The 18,981-nt window shown below is 42.2% G+C and overlaps 1 protein-coding gene across 1 annotated transcript in view; it reads right to left on the reverse strand.

Annotated features, from left to right (window-relative positions):
• LOC119450257 (myotubularin-related protein 5-like) overlaps nucleotides 1–18,981 on the reverse strand; it is a 131,999-nt gene that overhangs the window by 60,148 nt on the left and 52,870 nt on the right. The window contains 10 exon segments of the mRNA XM_037713650.2: nucleotides 88–242; nucleotides 1,002–1,100; nucleotides 4,059–4,187; nucleotides 5,829–6,020; nucleotides 6,754–6,867; nucleotides 8,090–8,198; nucleotides 9,503–9,635; nucleotides 10,963–11,079; nucleotides 12,504–12,606; nucleotides 14,981–15,387. Coding sequence (XP_037569578.1) covers nucleotides 88–242; nucleotides 1,002–1,100; nucleotides 4,059–4,187; nucleotides 5,829–6,020; nucleotides 6,754–6,867; nucleotides 8,090–8,198; nucleotides 9,503–9,635; nucleotides 10,963–11,079; nucleotides 12,504–12,606; nucleotides 14,981–15,387 — 1,558 coding nt within the window.

Consider the following 18,981-nt stretch of genomic DNA (forward strand, 5'->3'; position numbering starts at 1 on the left):
ACTTTTGGCAAAGTGTAATTTATTTTAATTTAGAAATTCGACTGTACAGCTAACTAAAATCTTAATTGCAGAGAAAAGTGCAATTACTTGGATTCCAAGTGGTTTCGAGACAGCCCTGTGTCCATGATGGATTTCACAAGCTTCCCATCAAGTGTTGGGAACGGGGGCTGATGGATACGAGTGAAAGCACCTTCCGTTGGCTTGGGAATCTTCTCCACGTATGGCTGCGGATTTGGATTCTCCTGCAAAAGGGGAGGAACCAACAGGAATAGAATTTTTCATTTTTTCAGCAAAAAGAAGAAAAGGATATGCATATAACAGACTAATCCACCCAGGACTGAGTCAAATGCGTCTCTAGCGAACTTAAAAAAAAAAAAAGAGTTCACAAGAAATCTATGTATAAATTGTGTTCCGACTATCAGCAACTATTGTGAATGAAACTAATGAAAATAAAGCCCCACTCATGCAATTGACCCCTTTTGAAAGGCCAGGCTGCCTTTAAGAGCCATCTCTAGAAATGGTCAAGCCACAACTTCATCGCCCCATCACAAACCTAACATGCACATCAAGTTGACGAAAATCACTCTTGGTGCCCTTTACGCACAGACACTGATAGCCTAGCAACATAGTCCTAAAATTTGACTTTTTTTTTTTTTTTAAGGATGCCATGAGTCGGATAAGATAAGATGTTCAGTAAGTACTGAACAGTGAAGCAGCCTTGCTTGTCAAATTATGTAATCGTCTTGGTACTATTCCTAGCATTAAAATACGAGCATATGACCTGTATTATTGCCGTAACTTCTTTTTTTCTTCTTGTACTTCTTGACAGCAGCCCTTTTTCTAGAATAGATCTCACGTTGATGTCAGTGCTCATACTCTCCAAACTTTGCCTCATGTTTTAGAGCTTTCACACTGTGTAGCGCATACTGTAATGTCCAATCTAAGAAATAAAATGTGAACGAAATATAATCAAAGGAAAACAGAGCAAAGGCAACACTGACATTGAGGTAGAGCTGTTGAGCAAGCTGCCGGATGTGCTGCAAAGTCAAGTCAGGATCTCGGGCTTCTGTCTTCAAAAGGTCGTTCATGCTGGCATACAACTGCAACAAAGAGAAGGTGCACATTGATGAGCAAACTTCCTTTGCCGCTGGCTCATGTCTTACAGCTGTTTCCTTTCTTTTATATTGTGATAGCAACTATACGGACACCCTAGGCGAGCGCAATGTGGCCATTGGCGGCACTAATGTGCTGTCCATGTATCGACAGTGCATGTGTGGCCTGCAAATGGAGGGTTAGAGGCCTCTAGGAATGCACAGCGCATTTGGCTGCAAAAATGATGAAACCAAGTGGATGCACCAACAGGCTCTGCTCAATCGGCTCTAATGGAGCCAGGGCAACATTCTGGATTATGCTGCTGGCATGAGCCTCGCACGCACGCACATTAGTGATCCTGCTGAGGAGCTGAGTGTGTACCACAGCGTGGAGCGCAATCCTTTCATTTGACGCTAACATATGCTGACAGTTTTGTATCAGTCTCACCTCGTGCACCATCGAGGTGTAATGCCTGTAACCCCACTGCCAGCGTTCCTCACAGCACCAGCGTTGCGACACACCTGGTATCTGACACGGCACTGTTCCTGCTGGGCAGCAACAGTTGTCTCACGTGCAGCATTGCGCCATGACTAATCCGCATATTGTTAGCACATCGTATGAGGAGCTAGAGCGCAGTACTAAGCATTGTTATCGCTTTCAGTGCTTAGGGTGAAGCCGCCTATTTTTAAAACAAATCTTAACCAAACTAACCAAACTATTCAGACTAATTATAATTACCATGGCTTGATTCTAAGCAGCAATTTCACATTCACACAATTACATCTTACAGCAATTACTTCTTTACATAACTTGATGCACAGTCCTTCTCTTCGTTTCGGTTATCTTTGCTATCTTCCCCAGTAAAAAAAAAAAAGTCAATTGGAAACCAACTGGAATGCGCACTAGAATGGGAACAACCAAGTGGACCTCACAATTGGGTCTCCCAGTTGGAATTCTTGTTAGTCCAATTGGTTGCACACATTCCAATTGGAGACCCAACTGGATAATCTCCAATGGGAGTAGACCCATTGGAACATTGCTCTTCCAATAAAAATTCTGGTTGTAATTTTTTTACTAACATACTACTACTAACTACTACTTTACTTTACTTTTACTACTTTACTAACTACTACTTTACTACTAACTACTACTATACTACTACTACTTTACTAACTTCATAACCTTCCGGCCACTTCAGCCCTCCAAGCATGCGCCTTCTGAATTTAAACCCTTGCTAGGGTGCGTAAAGACCTGCACTTTTACTCCGCTTGAATTACTCAAGATTTTTGCTAGATTTTTAAAATTTATTATGGGGGGCATGTTATCTCGAAGAATTTGGACAGCTGGTTGGGGCATTGCCAGCTAATAATCAGTTTAAATATGGTACAGTGTAAAATGAAGCTAGCTCTACAGGTTCATGTGTAACCTACAGTTGTGCTCCCAGAAGCTTTAACTTCTGTATCCTGCAGAGCAAATGCCTAGATGAAAATAGGCCCAATGCTACAAGCAAACTTTATAACATGTGTAATTTTGTCATTTTTTCTTAGATATCTTGTGTAGACATATCAATGCTCACTCACATAAGCATGAGCTTACTGATTCTAGAAAACGAAAGGTTAAGTGCAAAAACTGACTATTCAAAGTTTAGAAAAAAATGTCATTTTTTAATGCAAAACAAACCAAGTTTACTGGAAGAGGACTCATCTCCTGATGAATGTACAAGAAATGTATGCCCCTGACAGCAGCCGTGCAAGCTAGTAGCAAGGTTGTGATAATAGCTTTATTAGAATTAGTGAAAGCACACCAGCACAATCATAAATTTTAATACTGTGTGCATAAAACAAGACTGCCAAACATTTAAAACAAGTCTGTGGCATCACACACGGTATGTTTATTAAAATTGGCAAAATTTATTATTATTAAATGGGCATCAATTAAATTATTAAATAATTTAGATTATTAAATGGGTATCGCATTATTTTTAAATGTAATGAATTATTGTAAGCAACAAGTACCTCCTTTATATGGTTTTTATTTTATGCATGTGCACTTAGGCACACGTTACATGTTGGGCACCAGTTAGTTTCAATTGGATGACCAGTTGGCTCCAATTGGGTGACCATATGTGTTCACCTGGTAGACCAGTTGGGCAGCAGTTAGCTTCAATTGGATGACCACAGGTGTTCAACTGGTTAACCAGTTAGATACCAGTCTACTTCAGCTGGTTGACCAGTTGGGCACCACTTAGCTTCAATTGGATGACCAGTTGGGCACTAGCTAGCTTCAATGGGATGACCATATGTGTTCAACTGGCTGACCAGTTAGCTTCTACAAGTTTACCAGCTGGTTTACCAATTTGATGTAATTGGTGCACTCCAACTGTTGGCGAAATTCCAATTGGTTAAAAAACAATTGGTGGCATTCAACCAATTGGTGGCAATTGGTACTTTTCTAATTGAACCCATTGACTTTTTTTGACTGGGTCCAAACTTCAGCCTTATCAGGTTAGTACTGATGGAGAGAGATGTTTGCCTGGCATGCAACTTCAAGGGTTGGGCGAGAAATATTATATATATATATATATATATATATATATATATATATATATATACACACGAGAAAAAAATATGCAGACACCACATATGAATACAGACATGATTACACACACTAAGGTGATCTGCAAAGCCCCATTAAGCTCTCCAGTTTTCAATTCAATTCAATTTTATTCACAACACACATACAATTTTGTATTGGTAGTCTTACACCAACACAGAATACTAGAATTGTGTTACATGCTAAGGCACAGGCAGAGCTGCTTCCCAAGCAAGTTCCTATTCCTCCTGTATTTCTATTTTTCTATTTTCTCTAAAAAATATAAGAAAGAAGCTATTGTACCACTTTTGCAAATGTGGGGAGCAGGACGGACACTAGGTCATTAAATTTTTTTTATTTTTTATTTTCCGCACCTCGTCAAAGATGTCGCAGACGCGGTACGGCGGCCCTCTCTCTGCCACAAAGGTGTTGAAGAACATGCAGTCCAGAAGCTTGGTGACAAACTCGCTCTCGGTGAAGCCACGCTGTCCAAGAAATGCCGCCTGCGTATTCAAAAGATAACCATCATCATTGAAAACTGAACATCAAGATGTCCTTGTTCACTTAGAATAAGCAGCAGGAAAATAAACTCGCACCACCGCTTCATTCAATATTTGCTAAGCTATATTTTTCACAGTACACAACAATGTAACAGACTGTTTGAAAGTTAATTTTCCACAGCTGTTCAAAACTATGAAGCTGCTACTTTCCAAATATGTTCTAAGTTCTAACACTGACGATGATGAAAACGAGGAAGGTGAAAATCTATGCTAAGCCATCTCAGCTATACACACTAGACTCGCTCTTGTAAACAGAAAAGGGCCATTAGATAATGTGGACCATAATCTAAGAAAATTTTACATTGCTGACAACACTGCAGCAATGAAAACAGAACGGTGGAAAGCATGAACCAGAGGGCCCTAGCAGTTTACTTTGAATAACAAATGCAATGTTTGCCTCACACATGGTGAATATGGCCTACTTTTTTATTATTTTATTTTTCTTAATAATATAATTGCCCCAAATAATATCAACCAAAAAACTTGACCCTAGTGGGGCATGTTGAATTGGTTTGAACCAACGGACACTTGAATTAAAAAGTTTATAAGCATGTTGAAAATGGTTTACTTAGAATGTGGGTCAAAATAACCAACACTGATTTTATGTAAATTAACAGCAGCACAAGTTCTTGCTGTGTTTCTAAAAAGCTATGATTAAGTAAGGTTCCACAGCAAATGCACAGTAGCACTATTTTAATCTCATGAAGTTCAAACATCATTGATAACATTTAGAAAACAGCCAAAACTACTACTACTCTAGGAGAAAAAAAATAGATGGCTCCTTTATTAAACTTTCTGCTTGCCAAAATAGTCTATTCATGCTTGCCTTGTCGTTCAGTGTTTACACAGTCTTCTACCCTCACATTACAAAATGTACAAGCTGTACTAATGTACGGAATTATGCAGCAATAATTGCAATGTTGTGTATACATTAGACCACAGCTGCATATTCATTTACTATATTTTAACTCATGCTTTTCTTTAAAAAAATAATAATAATGTCACATGTTAGAAGGAAGTATGAACTCCTGTTTGATGCAGTTATTGGGACCATAGCGCTTAGGCAACGCAGATAAGGAAAGATCAGGACGGGAGCTAACTTTCAACTTTCAAGGTAAACCTATGGTTGCACTTTCAATGCCTTACACTGATTGACATTATAATACAGTAGCTTGCTTCCCTTTCATGTCTCGCTGCAACACTGCCTGTATTTGTGGCATAGAAATAACCATTTGCACATATTTCACATGCTGCAATTTATATACTTTGGCAGGAGAGGTAATAATTATTTTCTTCTTGCTGCACAGCTGTGCTTAAGATACAGTATTAGCAAAAGGTAAGCAATGCTCCAAGCTGAACCAGCTGAGCCAGCATGGAGGTGGAAAAGCGGTGCAGAAATGGTGTGTTACAACGTATTTCTTGGATTATGTATTGGGTACTAGATACTTATTCTATCAGGTGATTCTACTTGGAAGAAAAGATATCTTCATTTGTTTACTAAACCAAGCAGAAACAGGAATGTACGTCTTTTGTCTTAAGCATTTTCAAAACCTTTGTGCGTGAATGGCATGCCTCCGCCATTACCTTGTGGAACGTGATGAACGGTCGTGGATGAATGCGCACAACGGTGAGGCAGGATCGGTAACCCTGGAACAATTGGGCAAAGATGCGCAGGAAGATGGCACGGATCTCTTTGTCCAGCATGGCTGCCTGCGACGACGCAGGCGGTGGGGGAGGAAAAGCGTCGTCTGCTGACATCAGCTCTGGCCGGAGCACCTACGTTGAAAAGAGAGACTTTAGAGCACAATATCTCCCTCGCACTTTAGGACTGTTGAGATAAATACTAGGTTTGTACGAATACCTATTAGCATATTTTATATCAAATAAAGAAAAAAAAAAGCCGAATCACAAATTGGATACTGAATGTCAGAAAATTTCTCACAAAATTTAATGCTTGCAATTTTGGGGCAAGAAAATACAGTGCTGCATATGCCCAGGAATATCCTACGATTGCATAACAAGAATGTAGCAAACTATCAGTAACTCAAATACACAGAAATCAAGATATAAAGTACGATCCGCTCTTATTAAAGGGAATGCCAAATTAGTGAGCCAGCAATGTGACAGAGTAGGTAGAGCACTGACAAAGCACAAGAAGTAAAAGAATTGGAATAGAATTCTTACATTATCCCAGCCAAAGTTTCTAATGTCTATCGAGAGGCGGTCAAAATGGCAATATGGTTCCACATTTGTGCTCCATTGTTGTCCGTCGTCGTCTTTGTGCCGTCTCTTCCGCTCCCAACGTGTTCAATTCTGATGATCACCATCTAGCCCAATGCCATGACATTTTAATCCTGCGTTTTCAGTTTTATCCCGATGCAAGTGCCCAATTCACCCTCACACAAGGTATAGCTCTCACAAATGTCTAACAGGGTGCCTCACAGACTTCTATGAACCCTGTAGGGGATCATGGACCACAGTTTGCAAAGTACAGCAGGCATGAGCTCACCATACAGAGTTGTGTGTACAGCTGCGAGTGAAGGGGCTCAGGAAGTGTGGAGACAGTGACACACTCGGGCACAAGCACCGAGCCACCGTCCAGGTCCACCAGCAGGACATCTAGCTGTAAAAAAGAGAAGAAACGAAGAACCAAGTATAATGACGGACACGGAGCGCAGGCAATCAGTAAGACTGACTGGTTGTGGTCACATTTCAGCATCGCACTACACCACAAGCTTCCTCAATGCGGGCCTGTTTTGTGCAAAAGACTTCCAAAACAGTACCCGCCACGGTGGCTCAGTCAGCTAAGGCGTTGCGCTGCTGAGCACGAGATCGCGAGATCGAATCCCGGCCGCGGCGACTGCATTTCAATGGAGGCGAAATGCAAAAACGTCCGTGTGCTTGCTTTGTGTAGCGCACGTTAAAGCACCCCAGGTGGTCAAAATTAATCCGGAGCCCTCCATTGCAGCGTGCCTCATCATCAAAACTGGTTTTGGCACGTAAAACCCAAGAATGAAGAAAACTTCCAAAACAGCAGTTTTGCAACAAACATTCGCTGTGTTGTTTGAAGACTAGCTGTGAAGGAATATCTGCTCATCTGATGGCTAACCTTAAAAATATGCTCGAACATGCAGAACAGCAGTCGCTCTCATTGTGCCTGCAATATCTTGTGCATCAGTTAGCAAACACTGCTGAAGACATGCTTTGACTGTTTGTTCGCTTCGCCCACTTCTTCTATTCAAGTAATACATAATCTTTTAAACAGGTTTGACAGCAATGTTAGCAATAATTTAATGGTCACAATGTTCTGTCACAAAAAGATACAGCATTAGTAGATCTGCTACAGTCTGCAGCTCAGTGTGAGTTATTAACATTCTCTTTGCATTGTTTTATGATGGGTATGCAATGGAGCAATATTACTCTTTTAGAACACCCGACATCATAATCACATTTATTTACTGATGTCATAAAATACATAAGCACGTTTACATCGTATGTGAACATAGCCATGCCATAGTAATAATGAGGACCACTGAAAGAATGCTAAGGGAAAGTGTCAACAAGTCAAGAATAACCTCAGCCAATGGCTTAAATTACAGAAAAAAATAAAATAAACTCAGGATAGACAGTCAACAAAAAACATTTTTTTAACATAATGTATAAAGCAACATAAGCAATATTACACAAAAAGTTCATATACTCATCAATAAGCTTTTACAGAACTTTAAACTATGCCCAAAACTTAAACACAAGAAGACAAGCACATTTAGCAACCAAGTAAGCAACAACATAACTAGTGCTCTAAGAATATCAATACAAGCGTAGTAAAAACACGCAGGACTTACCAATTCCGCCACCTCAGTCCGAAGGGAAGAATGAACACCCATGATGAATGGCGTGGGTGTGCTAAGGAACTCGATCAGGGTTGCAGGTAGCAAGGGTATATACACATGGCTGCACAAGAAGAGGGTCGTACAGTCACAGGTGTCTGCTACGATAGTCATGAACGTCACACTGGCACCATAAGTGTATTGGACACAATTAGAAGCATAACACAGCAGATGCAAAGGTCTTCAGTGCAGAAAAAAAATTAAAATGCACATGGCAACATCAGATCAGGAAAAAAAGAAAACAAATGGTGCCATATATTTAATGCAGCAATGTAGAACAGGATTATTTTTGTAATTTAATGGTACCTTATCTCATTGGCGGTGTAGCCAAAGTGCGAAAACACTTATCATAACAGCAGTAAACATTAAGGAGAAGAAGTAGGATGACGTCGAAAATAACAACAAAGACAAATTACTCTATTTTATGGAAAGTTACAATAAACCTTGACGTGCATCTTGACATGCTCACAGTCCCGTCAGGGACCTGCTGAATACTGCCCAATAGAACGTAGATAGAACAAAACAGATGTAAAGCTACAGCCATTACAACTGAAGTCATAATTGTATTAATGCCAGATGAGATATAAGAATGGCAAAGTTGTAATTCTAGCTCAGCATTGGCCCAACCTTCCCTTTTAATTTGGCCTCAATCAGCATGAAGTATTCAACTTCAGTCAGGCAAATTATCACAAAAGCCTCACCAGACCAAGCTAAGCTTTACAAAAGCGAAGCAAACTAAACTGTGTATGACAAACTAAACTTAAACAAAAGATAGTGGAATTCCTTTTGAAAGGTGGATTATGGCAGATTGTTGCAAAATCCTCACCATACCAAACTAAGCTTTACAAAAACGAATTCAGTAAACTAAATTGCATATAGCAATGCCAGCTTGTAAGCTTAAACAAAAGGCAATTGTATTACTTATGAGAAGTGGAATATGTTATAAAACACTGAGAGCTGTACTAGTTTTAGTCGTTGAAATGAATGCTCTTACAGGAAGTGGCACCATGTGGGCTCTACCTGCTTGACTAACATCATGATAGAAAGAAATAAAATTTAAGTGTGAGTGCACAATGAACCCTTTTCATAATTGTAACGCTACCTTTCCAGAGATGCAAGTTCACCAAGCTAATGATGGCACAGTCATTTTTGCAATAAATGTGTACAAGCACAGTTTGCTTGTCTTGCAACATAGAAAATGTAGACATAACTCTCGTGATGAAACCACGCACAAGAAACAAGCCCAGGCATGTTTCCCTTTTATTTGAGCCATGATCAGTGCTTCCACTAGTTGGGCAAATGTGCAATGCAGAGAAGCACACTTGTAAATTAGCGACAGGGTCTATCACGAGTAAACAGCAGCCTTACCTATATTTAAAAGGGAACATGAGGCTAGTGAGCGCTGAGCAGGCATCGTTGAGGCGGCAGTAACTCCGTGAATAGAAGAGGATTTTCAGCTCAGTCATGGCAGCACAGAAGAGTGTGACGACATTGTGGATACCTGGGCAGCGACGCATGGCAAAGCATGACTTTAACTGTCTGCCAAGCAGTCAATTGATTCATTGATTTCCAACATGCTGAACTTTCCTTAAAGGACATAGTGCAAGGCCTTTACAATATTACAACAACCAGTTAGCATGGCCCTTCCATCCATAAACGAATGCTACGAAAAGGCTGCCATGAATAGAGGGAACAAAATGTAGTGCATGACTTCCCAAATGTTAGGCCTTGTAAGTGGTGGGACAGCTTTCGCAGAAGGTAAGTTGGGATAGCTGCCAATCATTAAAGGGACGCTAAATAGAAATAATTAACAAATTATTCTGGACAGGCAGGTTAGCCTATCAGATCTATTTTCACATTTATTTATAGGGAACAGACCGATTATTAGCAACGGAAGATTAAAGCTAGACTTCACTGCTTGAATTCCACGTCGAAACTGCAATGCCGATGTCATTACAATCTCATGAATTTCACCGAATTTGGATCTAGTATTTCAGCATTCTGTCTGCAGGAAAGTGTCCACAAATTATGTCGGGTTCAGTTTGTTTGTTCCTTTATCTTTAAATGCTATGGAACTGGCATACTTCATTCAAAGACAACCAGTCATGATGCCAAAATTTATGATGCAACAGGGAGACGATGTCTGGATTTCAAACAGCTGTTGCCATCCATATCACTTTTGTCCTCTTGGGCATGTCTAGGCTCCTTTGACAGAAGGACTGTGCTATTTGCGCAGTCTATAAATCTAGCCTAACTTTGTAATTGCTCTTTGGCATCCATTTAGGTTTCTACAAAAAAATTTATTGTAAATGAAAGGCCAGCTTTAACACAAGTTATAAACAAGGCAAGACCTTCCACACAGCAAAGCTGGGAATAGCATCTCAGTTCACAAAGTCACAGGTTGTTTACTTAAAGCCCACAAAAAAAAGAAAGCACAAGACAACAAATCAGCCATCACATTACGATTTCAAGCACAGATAATCTGCATGCTCTAGTGGTCAATAACTAAGCTATCATTATAGTTGCCAACTGCATACCTGCTGCTTTAGCATTCGAGGAAAAAGTAACTAATCACTGAAGGTATCGTTTATAGCAACTATCTGGTGGCACTAGGGTACTTGAATGATGCGCCATAATTTGCCTGTCAAAGACGAAATTGAATCTGCACTGCAATGGAAGGAAACAAACGTGCTCTGATATCAAGCGAATGTCACAAGATGGACGGACATGCTGACAGGCACATGAGCAAGTATTGAATAAGACACGCTGTTCCTGGCTGTGCAAAGCACATTAAGTAGCGGCTCATAGAAACATAACAGCAGCCGTACCGAGCTGCTGGAAGAGCTCGTAGACCATGCAGGATGTTATGGGCAGCAGTGCACTGAGTGGCGGCTGCAATGCCTGCCGGTCACCTGCCCCGATGGAGAAGCGCACCTGAGGGCCCCCTGGGAGAAACATAGAATAGCCAGGTCAGGAAAAAGAATAATATTGATTGATTGATTGATTGGTTGGTTGATTGATTGATTGATTGATTGATTGATTGATTGATGAGAGTCTGCAAGGGAGATGAATTCACATGAGTGTTTGCACTTGAGGGAGCTCCCCTAATAGGCAAGACTTGTGCACTGGGCCAATCACGAGAGGGAGGTGCATGATAGCCATGGCGTTAGCCAATCATAGGCTGCTTTTACATCCAAATGGCCTTGTTGGCTGATGCTTGCTCTGGCTTCACTATGCTGCACCAAAATAGTGAGTAAAAATAAAAATAAAAAATAAATAAATAAAATAAAAAAAATAAAAGAGTAATGCAATGAGGCATAGGCAGTAGGAATAATGCACCGAATAAAAAGAATTCACCGATCAACACAAGTTACTCATTTTCTCCTGTAATTTCATAGCCGAAAATACATTACTAACGGCTAAGTCTAGAGAACACAAATGCAGTACTGTGGTGCAATATATCCCATTCAAGTGCCAATTAATTAATGTCCATTGAAAATTTAGTTTGACCACATTTCTTGCATCGTCAGAATCTCGAAAGGCTGCTTCAAAACGGATTACGAACTTTCAATTTTTCAGTGAGTTTGTCAAGTTTACACAATGTGGACTTAATGCGAGAACTCTTTATAGGAACATCAGACATGAGAACTTCAACAATTTCCTGTCTAGCATACTTATAAAGCACGCATCCAGTTACGTGAAACATATGCTGGATGTAAAACATTGTGAAAAACAATGAAAGAAGCAAACGCGCTACATCACGGCAAACTGATACTGAGAGAAAGCACCAGGACGTGTTTACCTTCCAAGTCGTTTTACTAAAAACACCTTACAGATATTATTCAAACTTGTAGCACAGGTCCAGTCAAAAGCATTTGAAAATGTTTGCGACACATATTAAATATTTTCATCAGTTCTTTTGCTTTTGATGCCTTATCTTGGCATGCATAATTGTGTACACAGTGCCTGAAGGGAATATGTAAAAAGTCTGTGAAAAACTGCACAAATAACTATACTCTCAATGGCACCTATTTCTAAATACATCAGCCAAAAAAGCAACAGTGTCATTATGATGACGTATAAAGCATAGCTCAGAAATGAAGAAGTCTTATACTTCGCAAGGGCCGAAAGTAATACTGTCGTGCCGAGGTGCAAAATGTGGCAGCTCAGAAAGACAATAATTGGTTATGCAGAAAAGGAGGCTGTGCAGGAATAAATAAAAAAAAGAACAGAGGCAAATGAGAGAACAGAGGGAGAGAGAAAGTGACCAAGCAGAGAAAAGTGTTGCACATACACAAAAATTTTAGTTTGAAGGCCACTACTCAAAGAAAAGAGAGAGAAATGCAAAGCTAAAAAAATGGGTGGTCACCTGGTGCTGGCACCTGGACACAACCGAGGATGTTGCCCACGAGGGTCTCAATCTGGACTTGCAGATTGTCTATGTACACTGTGTAGATGATGCCTAGGCAGTTCTGGTCGTCCCACAACCAGGACACAAAGCAAGGGGAAAGGGAAGAGCCAATGAGAGAGGGGTGGGAGAAGAAAAAAAAAAAAGCAGTAAGACTGTTGTGGTTCAGCATTCCTCGATCTGCACTCCCTCTCCCCTTTCTCTCTCCCTCTATATTTTAAGACTTCTCATACACAAAAGTGAGTCATTGTGACAGTTAATTTTAAAACTTTCTGGAAAAACAAAAAATGGCAGGTGCGATGGTTTAACTCAGTCAACACCAGCATTAAATAAAAACTGAAAATACATTACCAGGATGTACGACCCTAGTCAAGGCTGTATAAAGGCTTTTTGTCAACACCCCCAAGCATCCTGGTGATGTAAATAAAGATTTGATTTGATACGATAAAAAAAAAACTAATCTGAGGACATGCATACAGGGAAGTAAGCCAGTTATTTGTAAGAGGCGCTGAGCCGTGCTCCCAAAAGGGTAGCAGAAAATAGTGTTTACTTCCTTTCCTCTGAACCTCTATATATATATATATATATATATATATATATATATATATATATACACACACACAAATGAAATGTGCAGGCAACATGTATAACATACATCAGACTAAACAAATATGATTCGAAGAAAAAAAAAACGCCCTTGTATGTTTCTTATAATCATTGAAGCTTCCTTAATAGAAGCTAACGCAAGAGGAGCCAGACACAGAGTGATGCCCAATACCAATATCACACAAGCTCTGTAAATTCCATCATCATTCAAAATTGCTGCTGTTGAACCTATCAAGGAATACCCAAGTTCAGCATTAGTCGCAGCTTCTGCCACATGAGAAAATAGTGTTTTTGAATAGCGCCTGTGGCAAGTAACCTTATCTGTTTAGCAATGGTGGTTTACAAGTGCCATGAACATGAGGGCAAGTGCGACAACAGCACTATTCGTGACCACTGGGAAGCAACATAACACTCAGTTAAGACTCCAATGAAAAAAAGATACTGAATCTCCAATGACGTTTTACCCCAAGCCAAGCAGAAAAGTAAATACCACTAAGGCTAGGACCGTAAACTGATAGTCGCTTCAGACCTAGTACTGAAAGATGCCAGCCAGCTTTTCTATCAGTAAAATGAATGGCATGATTTTTTGTTAAGCATAATCTTTAAACAGTAATGGAAGTGTTTTCTGGACAAATGCTCAGTAGTTGTGTGAAGGTTGAAAAAAACTGTTAGCATACACAATTGTGTATGGCGTACACAATTGTTTTGTAGATCTCAATGTTTCACAAACCTTTACTGTGAGTAGCAATACTGACCTCACCAAAAGTATACATAGCATGACATATGCTCTTAAATTACAGAGCAGTTGAAATTTCAGCATAAGATGAAAGCACATCGAATCTCCGAATAAAGTTTGTGTAAGCAGAACTCTGATGCATGTACACACACGTGTGAGCAAAAATATACGAACCACAGGGTTGCTGAAAAAAATTGAATTTCTTTGTAATTAACAAGCATAAACAGGAATTTACGAGTACACTGAAAAGTTCGCAATGCCAAGTTTGGATGGCAGTCCTCATTTTTAAGTTACGTTCACAGGCCGAGAAAAAAATCGGCTTTATCACGCAACGCCTGGTCCGTATACTTTTGGTCACAGGTGTACTTCTTTGCTTCCTTGGCTCACTACCTTATTATCACAATGCTCCCTAATTCCATGAAATTACTGCTCACTAATTTCATGCAATTACTGCATGAAATTAAGCGTCGAAACTGAAGAGAAGTCAGCTCTTGCGTGGGAAAATTTTCTTTCTTCGTCAAACCATAACTTGAGCATAAGTTTTCTATTTGGTAAAAGTGTTTGTCCCTCCCTAGGCTGCACATTTTGGATCTTCAGCTGTCTGCAAGACCAGTGGCATGCAGAGGATCACCACTGCGCCTGAAAACCTTTCTTCAAAAATTCACAGCGGTCTTGATGTCCACTCCTTGCCAAAAGGAGAACTTAGATGTCAATGTTGTCCAATTTACCAGCAGACCAAAGAATGCACTTTGTGTCCCAGCCATTTCTTAAACTTCAGGTCTGACATAAGCAAGCGTAAACCTTGCGGTCTGTGGGAGATGGACAGACAGCCTGGAGGGGCCTTGATACAAGATGGAGTCATTGACTCTAACCTGCTTGTCCAACACATGAAAAGCCTGAAGTCAATTTAACTTCCTCAGCCAGGTACATAAGTGGCTCAGGAGAGGCCCTTCTACTAGAAACATTTCCTGTGTAAATGCTTTTTATAACTAAAATGCCCGTCTGCAGCAAAATTGGTGGTCCAGCCCCTTCCAGCATGACATATGACCTAATGAACACCTACATCCACTCATATCTCAGGGCCAAGAAAGCTCACCTTGAAGGCTGGCACACAGTCAAGCCGTGACACAAGCACCAGGCACTTGGGGGCGTACATAAGCGAGTGATGTTGCACTAGCGTCCCCGTACCCCCACCACTGAGGCCTGCAGCCGTGGCTGCCAGTTCATCCTGCTCATCGTCTTCGTCTTCTTCGTCGGGACGTCGACGTTGCAGTGCCGCAGGCGTCAAGGCCACGGGCTCGTTGAAGGCAAGGCAAGCACAGTAGTGCCGCTGCGCGTCGATGTCTGTGAGCACGGCTACGAAGAAGTTCGGCTGGCGGCGTGCTGTGACCAGGGCCCATCCTTGCGGCTGGCAGAAGGATTCGATGCCCTCGATGAAAGGCGTGTCCTTCCAGTCTTCCTCAGGAAAGCGCTGTTCAATGCGCCCACAGCTCAGCCCACTCCCTGCAACAATGCAAAAGACATGAGGGTGAGAACCTACAGAATGACAGGTGTCTATGTTGGTGCATATATTTTATGCATACAATATATGCACGAAATAGCGAGCATTTCTTTACTGCCATATGATACAGCTTCATATTTATGGTGTAAGGTTACCAAGAATAAAGCATACATTATACTTTTTCTTTCTTCTACAGCTTGTTATAGCAAGCCCTCTTAAACCAAATAAATGCAAATTTTCTCACAGCTTCAACAGCAGTGAAATGAGAGCAGGTGATTTACAGCGGTGCAGGTCTACTTAACATGAAATGCGAAGCAGCACAAGACTGCCTGTGACCACACTTGGCAGCATTGGTGACCATTTGCTTTTATTCCTATCAATCTGGAAAAGCAGAGACATTTGCAAAGGTCACGGTGCCATATGGTGGCAGCTCCTTAGGCATGCCTGTTTCAGTTTCAGTTTATTATTAATTCATGATAATATTCGTTAGATGCATATATAATATACTGACATGTTACAGCATGTGACGATATTCAATAATGGGAACATAACCAGCAAGAGAGGCAGCTGCTCACAGTTGTCACCATAACTTCGTCTGCCTCGCCGCTATCGAGTATCACATTTATTATTCGTTTTACAAGCTCCCGTGCAGTTGGTGTGCCATTCCGACGTTACTATGGCTTTTAATGACCTCTCCACTTTTAACGAAATACCGCTTATAACGCTGTCTATTTACTGTTCCGACGAATTCGTTATAATCTGTAGAAGTTTAATTATAACGAATTCGTCACCCCGTCCCGCACTATTTGTATTTGATTTAAGAACTGAACTATCGACGTGTGGTATTTCTGAACAAGTGTTTTGCAGCGAAATGTATAACAAACGACGCCACTATATCATGAGCTGGCCCCGCAAGCGAAACGGCGGTTTAGGCGGTAAAACTTGAGTCCACCTAAGCAGCCGCGAGAGAACTACCTGCTCTGTCTGGCTCTGTTTTCGACCCATTCCACGTAACCATGGTGGCGGCCACAAACGACCGATATTGTTAACAGACGCAGAAACGCACACTGAGCCGGAATAACCATTCCCTCTCCCACCACAGCAATACAACGCCGCCACCCGAAAAGCAGAACGCAAAACAAAGGCGGAGCCAAGAAAAATGACAAGAGGCCGCAGTGAATTTCGGCAAAGCAAGGGTGCGCCTATCCGAGAGGAGACGGATCATAAAACCAAGAAGAAAAAAAAAAAAAAGTGGGCATGGCGTGGGAGCTGAGTGGAAAGGGAAAGAGACAAAACAATAAAGTCGATATCCCTTACAAAAAAAAAAAAAAAAATGTGGCGAGGAAGCAGAGGATAAAGTCCTGAAATGGCTGGAAGCACTACTCAGAAGCAGCCCTGCTTCTTTTTTCGCGCACTCTATGCACGAAAAGGTTACTAGCCCAATCAAGCACAAAAGAAGAATATAAAACTTTGTCGGCGACAGCGGACAACAGGCAAGCCGGTGGCGGAGCTGCTTCACGGTGCGGAGCCGGTGACCCGCGAGCACAAACACGGCGAGTGAGAGCGAAGACAACGGGAACAAAGCGGCGTGCACACCCGAACAGCCAAGGTCGGTCGCTCCCCCGCTCCCTGACAGGCAGACGCGAACACACACAGAAATTGACACACCCTCCGCGCACATACAACGAAGAACGGAAACAAAAACGCGCGCGCGCGTCGACCGACGCCTCATAGACCTCGGCTGTGCCATCGCTCGCTCCCCACCAGCACTAATGTTTGGTTGGGTTCATAGCCTTTTCGATTCTTCGAGGCGGGCTCCTGCTACTTCGCGGCCCCGTAGCGCAACGTGTCTAAAATGTTGGCGCTGAGCGGGATACAGGCAATGCTGTTAGGAGCTGGCGGCGACTGTTGGCCCGTATAGAAAGCAGAAAAGAAGTTCCCCGTCTTAACTGAGGGCCCAGCGCTGTTGTCTCCCTCTCAAACGTCGCTTCACTGGGAAATGGCGGGGCACAACGAGCATGGACTGCACAGAACCACTCTTCGGCAAACCAATTGATGCATCGATTCCACCGAGTAATGACAAGTGCAGCCATTTTACCGGCTCGTTCGATAGCAGCTACCGCGTTCCACCACGTTTCGGCTGCCGAATCGCGTTTGGCGTCAACAGTTGTAAAACAGAGCCAAGAAACGGAGGCGAAGGCGGAATATGGTACTGTCAATGTTATCATCAATGTACTGGAATATGTTATCAATGTTATCATGTGTTGGCACTGCTCATTGCTTATCAAAAGACAGACATGGCACGCCGATTTATGAAGGTCATGCCCTTTAGGTGGTGTAAGGTATACGTTCACCTTAGATGCACTCAGCTTTGCCGAAAAGCTAATCTGGAAAAGTCAACCAGAGGCAATACTGTATGAACACGCTCCACGTTTAACGATAAACCGCACCGATACGACAGCATTTTCCCTAGAACGATAACGAAAATAAAGATTGCTGAAACCATGCAGATGAACTGCGGTGAAATCCGGAGCCTGCCATGAAACACAGTCCTACAACTCCAGTTGAAATGTCGCAGTCACTGAAGCATCCCGGCGGGTAAAATCTAAAGAGTAAGGGTGTGGTTCCGACGACTGGCCAGTGAAAGTCCCGTATCTGTTCGCAAACACTGACAGAAACTTAAGCGCACAACTAGCAGGCAACGAAGCAGTCAAGAAAACAGCCGAATGTCGACCTTCGACCACGGAGAGTGAGATATGGCTGCATAGAGGAAAGAGGGGCCCATTTCTGCTTCCCTGCCAGGAGCACGGACTCCCAGAAGAAGAAAAGGCTTCAGTGGCAGGGGCTGATGGGGGATGGTTACGCGGCATGTAATCGCCTTAGTCCAAGCGCATCCTGCGCTGTTAAAAGGTATCACATGTGACTGCGAAACAGAGGCCTTTGTTAGCCGAGTCGCTTCTGTCCTTTCGTCGTCCCGCGAATCGCAGTAACGTCCTTTAGAAAGGTGGTCCTGCATGCCTGCCTGGGGGCCCTCACGCGGTCATCGCCATGAAGCAGCGCGGCGCGACACACTATTTGTCACGCAGCTAATTTGACCCTCTCGACTTCAAACGTTTCGAAAACTTCGGACATCGAAACCAGAGGTCATCGAGGGTAGCGATGGCAGGGGCAGATGTGCACGTTTCTGCCCCGCGGGCTGGGGACTATAGAGAGATTACGGTTCGTTTGAGAAAGGAAAGGTTGGCGCTATCTTCTGCAGCCCTTGAGGGAGCACGGCTCAGCGGGAGTAGAGAGAGAGAGAGATGGAAACGGGGTAGGAAAGGCAAGGAGGAAAACTAGAAGAGATTCCGGTTTCCTACCCTGCACTGGGGGAAGGGTAAGGGGAAATGAAACACGAAAACAATCGCGGAGAGACAAAACAAAGGCAAGAACATGTAAATAAATAGAGGAGGTTGGGAACATCCGTGAAACTATAGTCTCTCTAATAGGCCACTGGAACGCAAAAACTTCCCGAGTGCCTTGACCGATTTGTGGTGTGACGACTGTATAGGCCGGGGGGGGGGGGTCTAGAGTTACTGTATAGGCTCCTTGATTTA

This window comes from Dermacentor silvarum, chromosome 4, assembly GCF_013339745.2.
Source record: "Dermacentor silvarum isolate Dsil-2018 chromosome 4, BIME_Dsil_1.4, whole genome shotgun sequence".
Classification (NCBI taxonomy): domain Eukaryota; kingdom Metazoa; phylum Arthropoda; class Arachnida; order Ixodida; family Ixodidae; genus Dermacentor; species Dermacentor silvarum.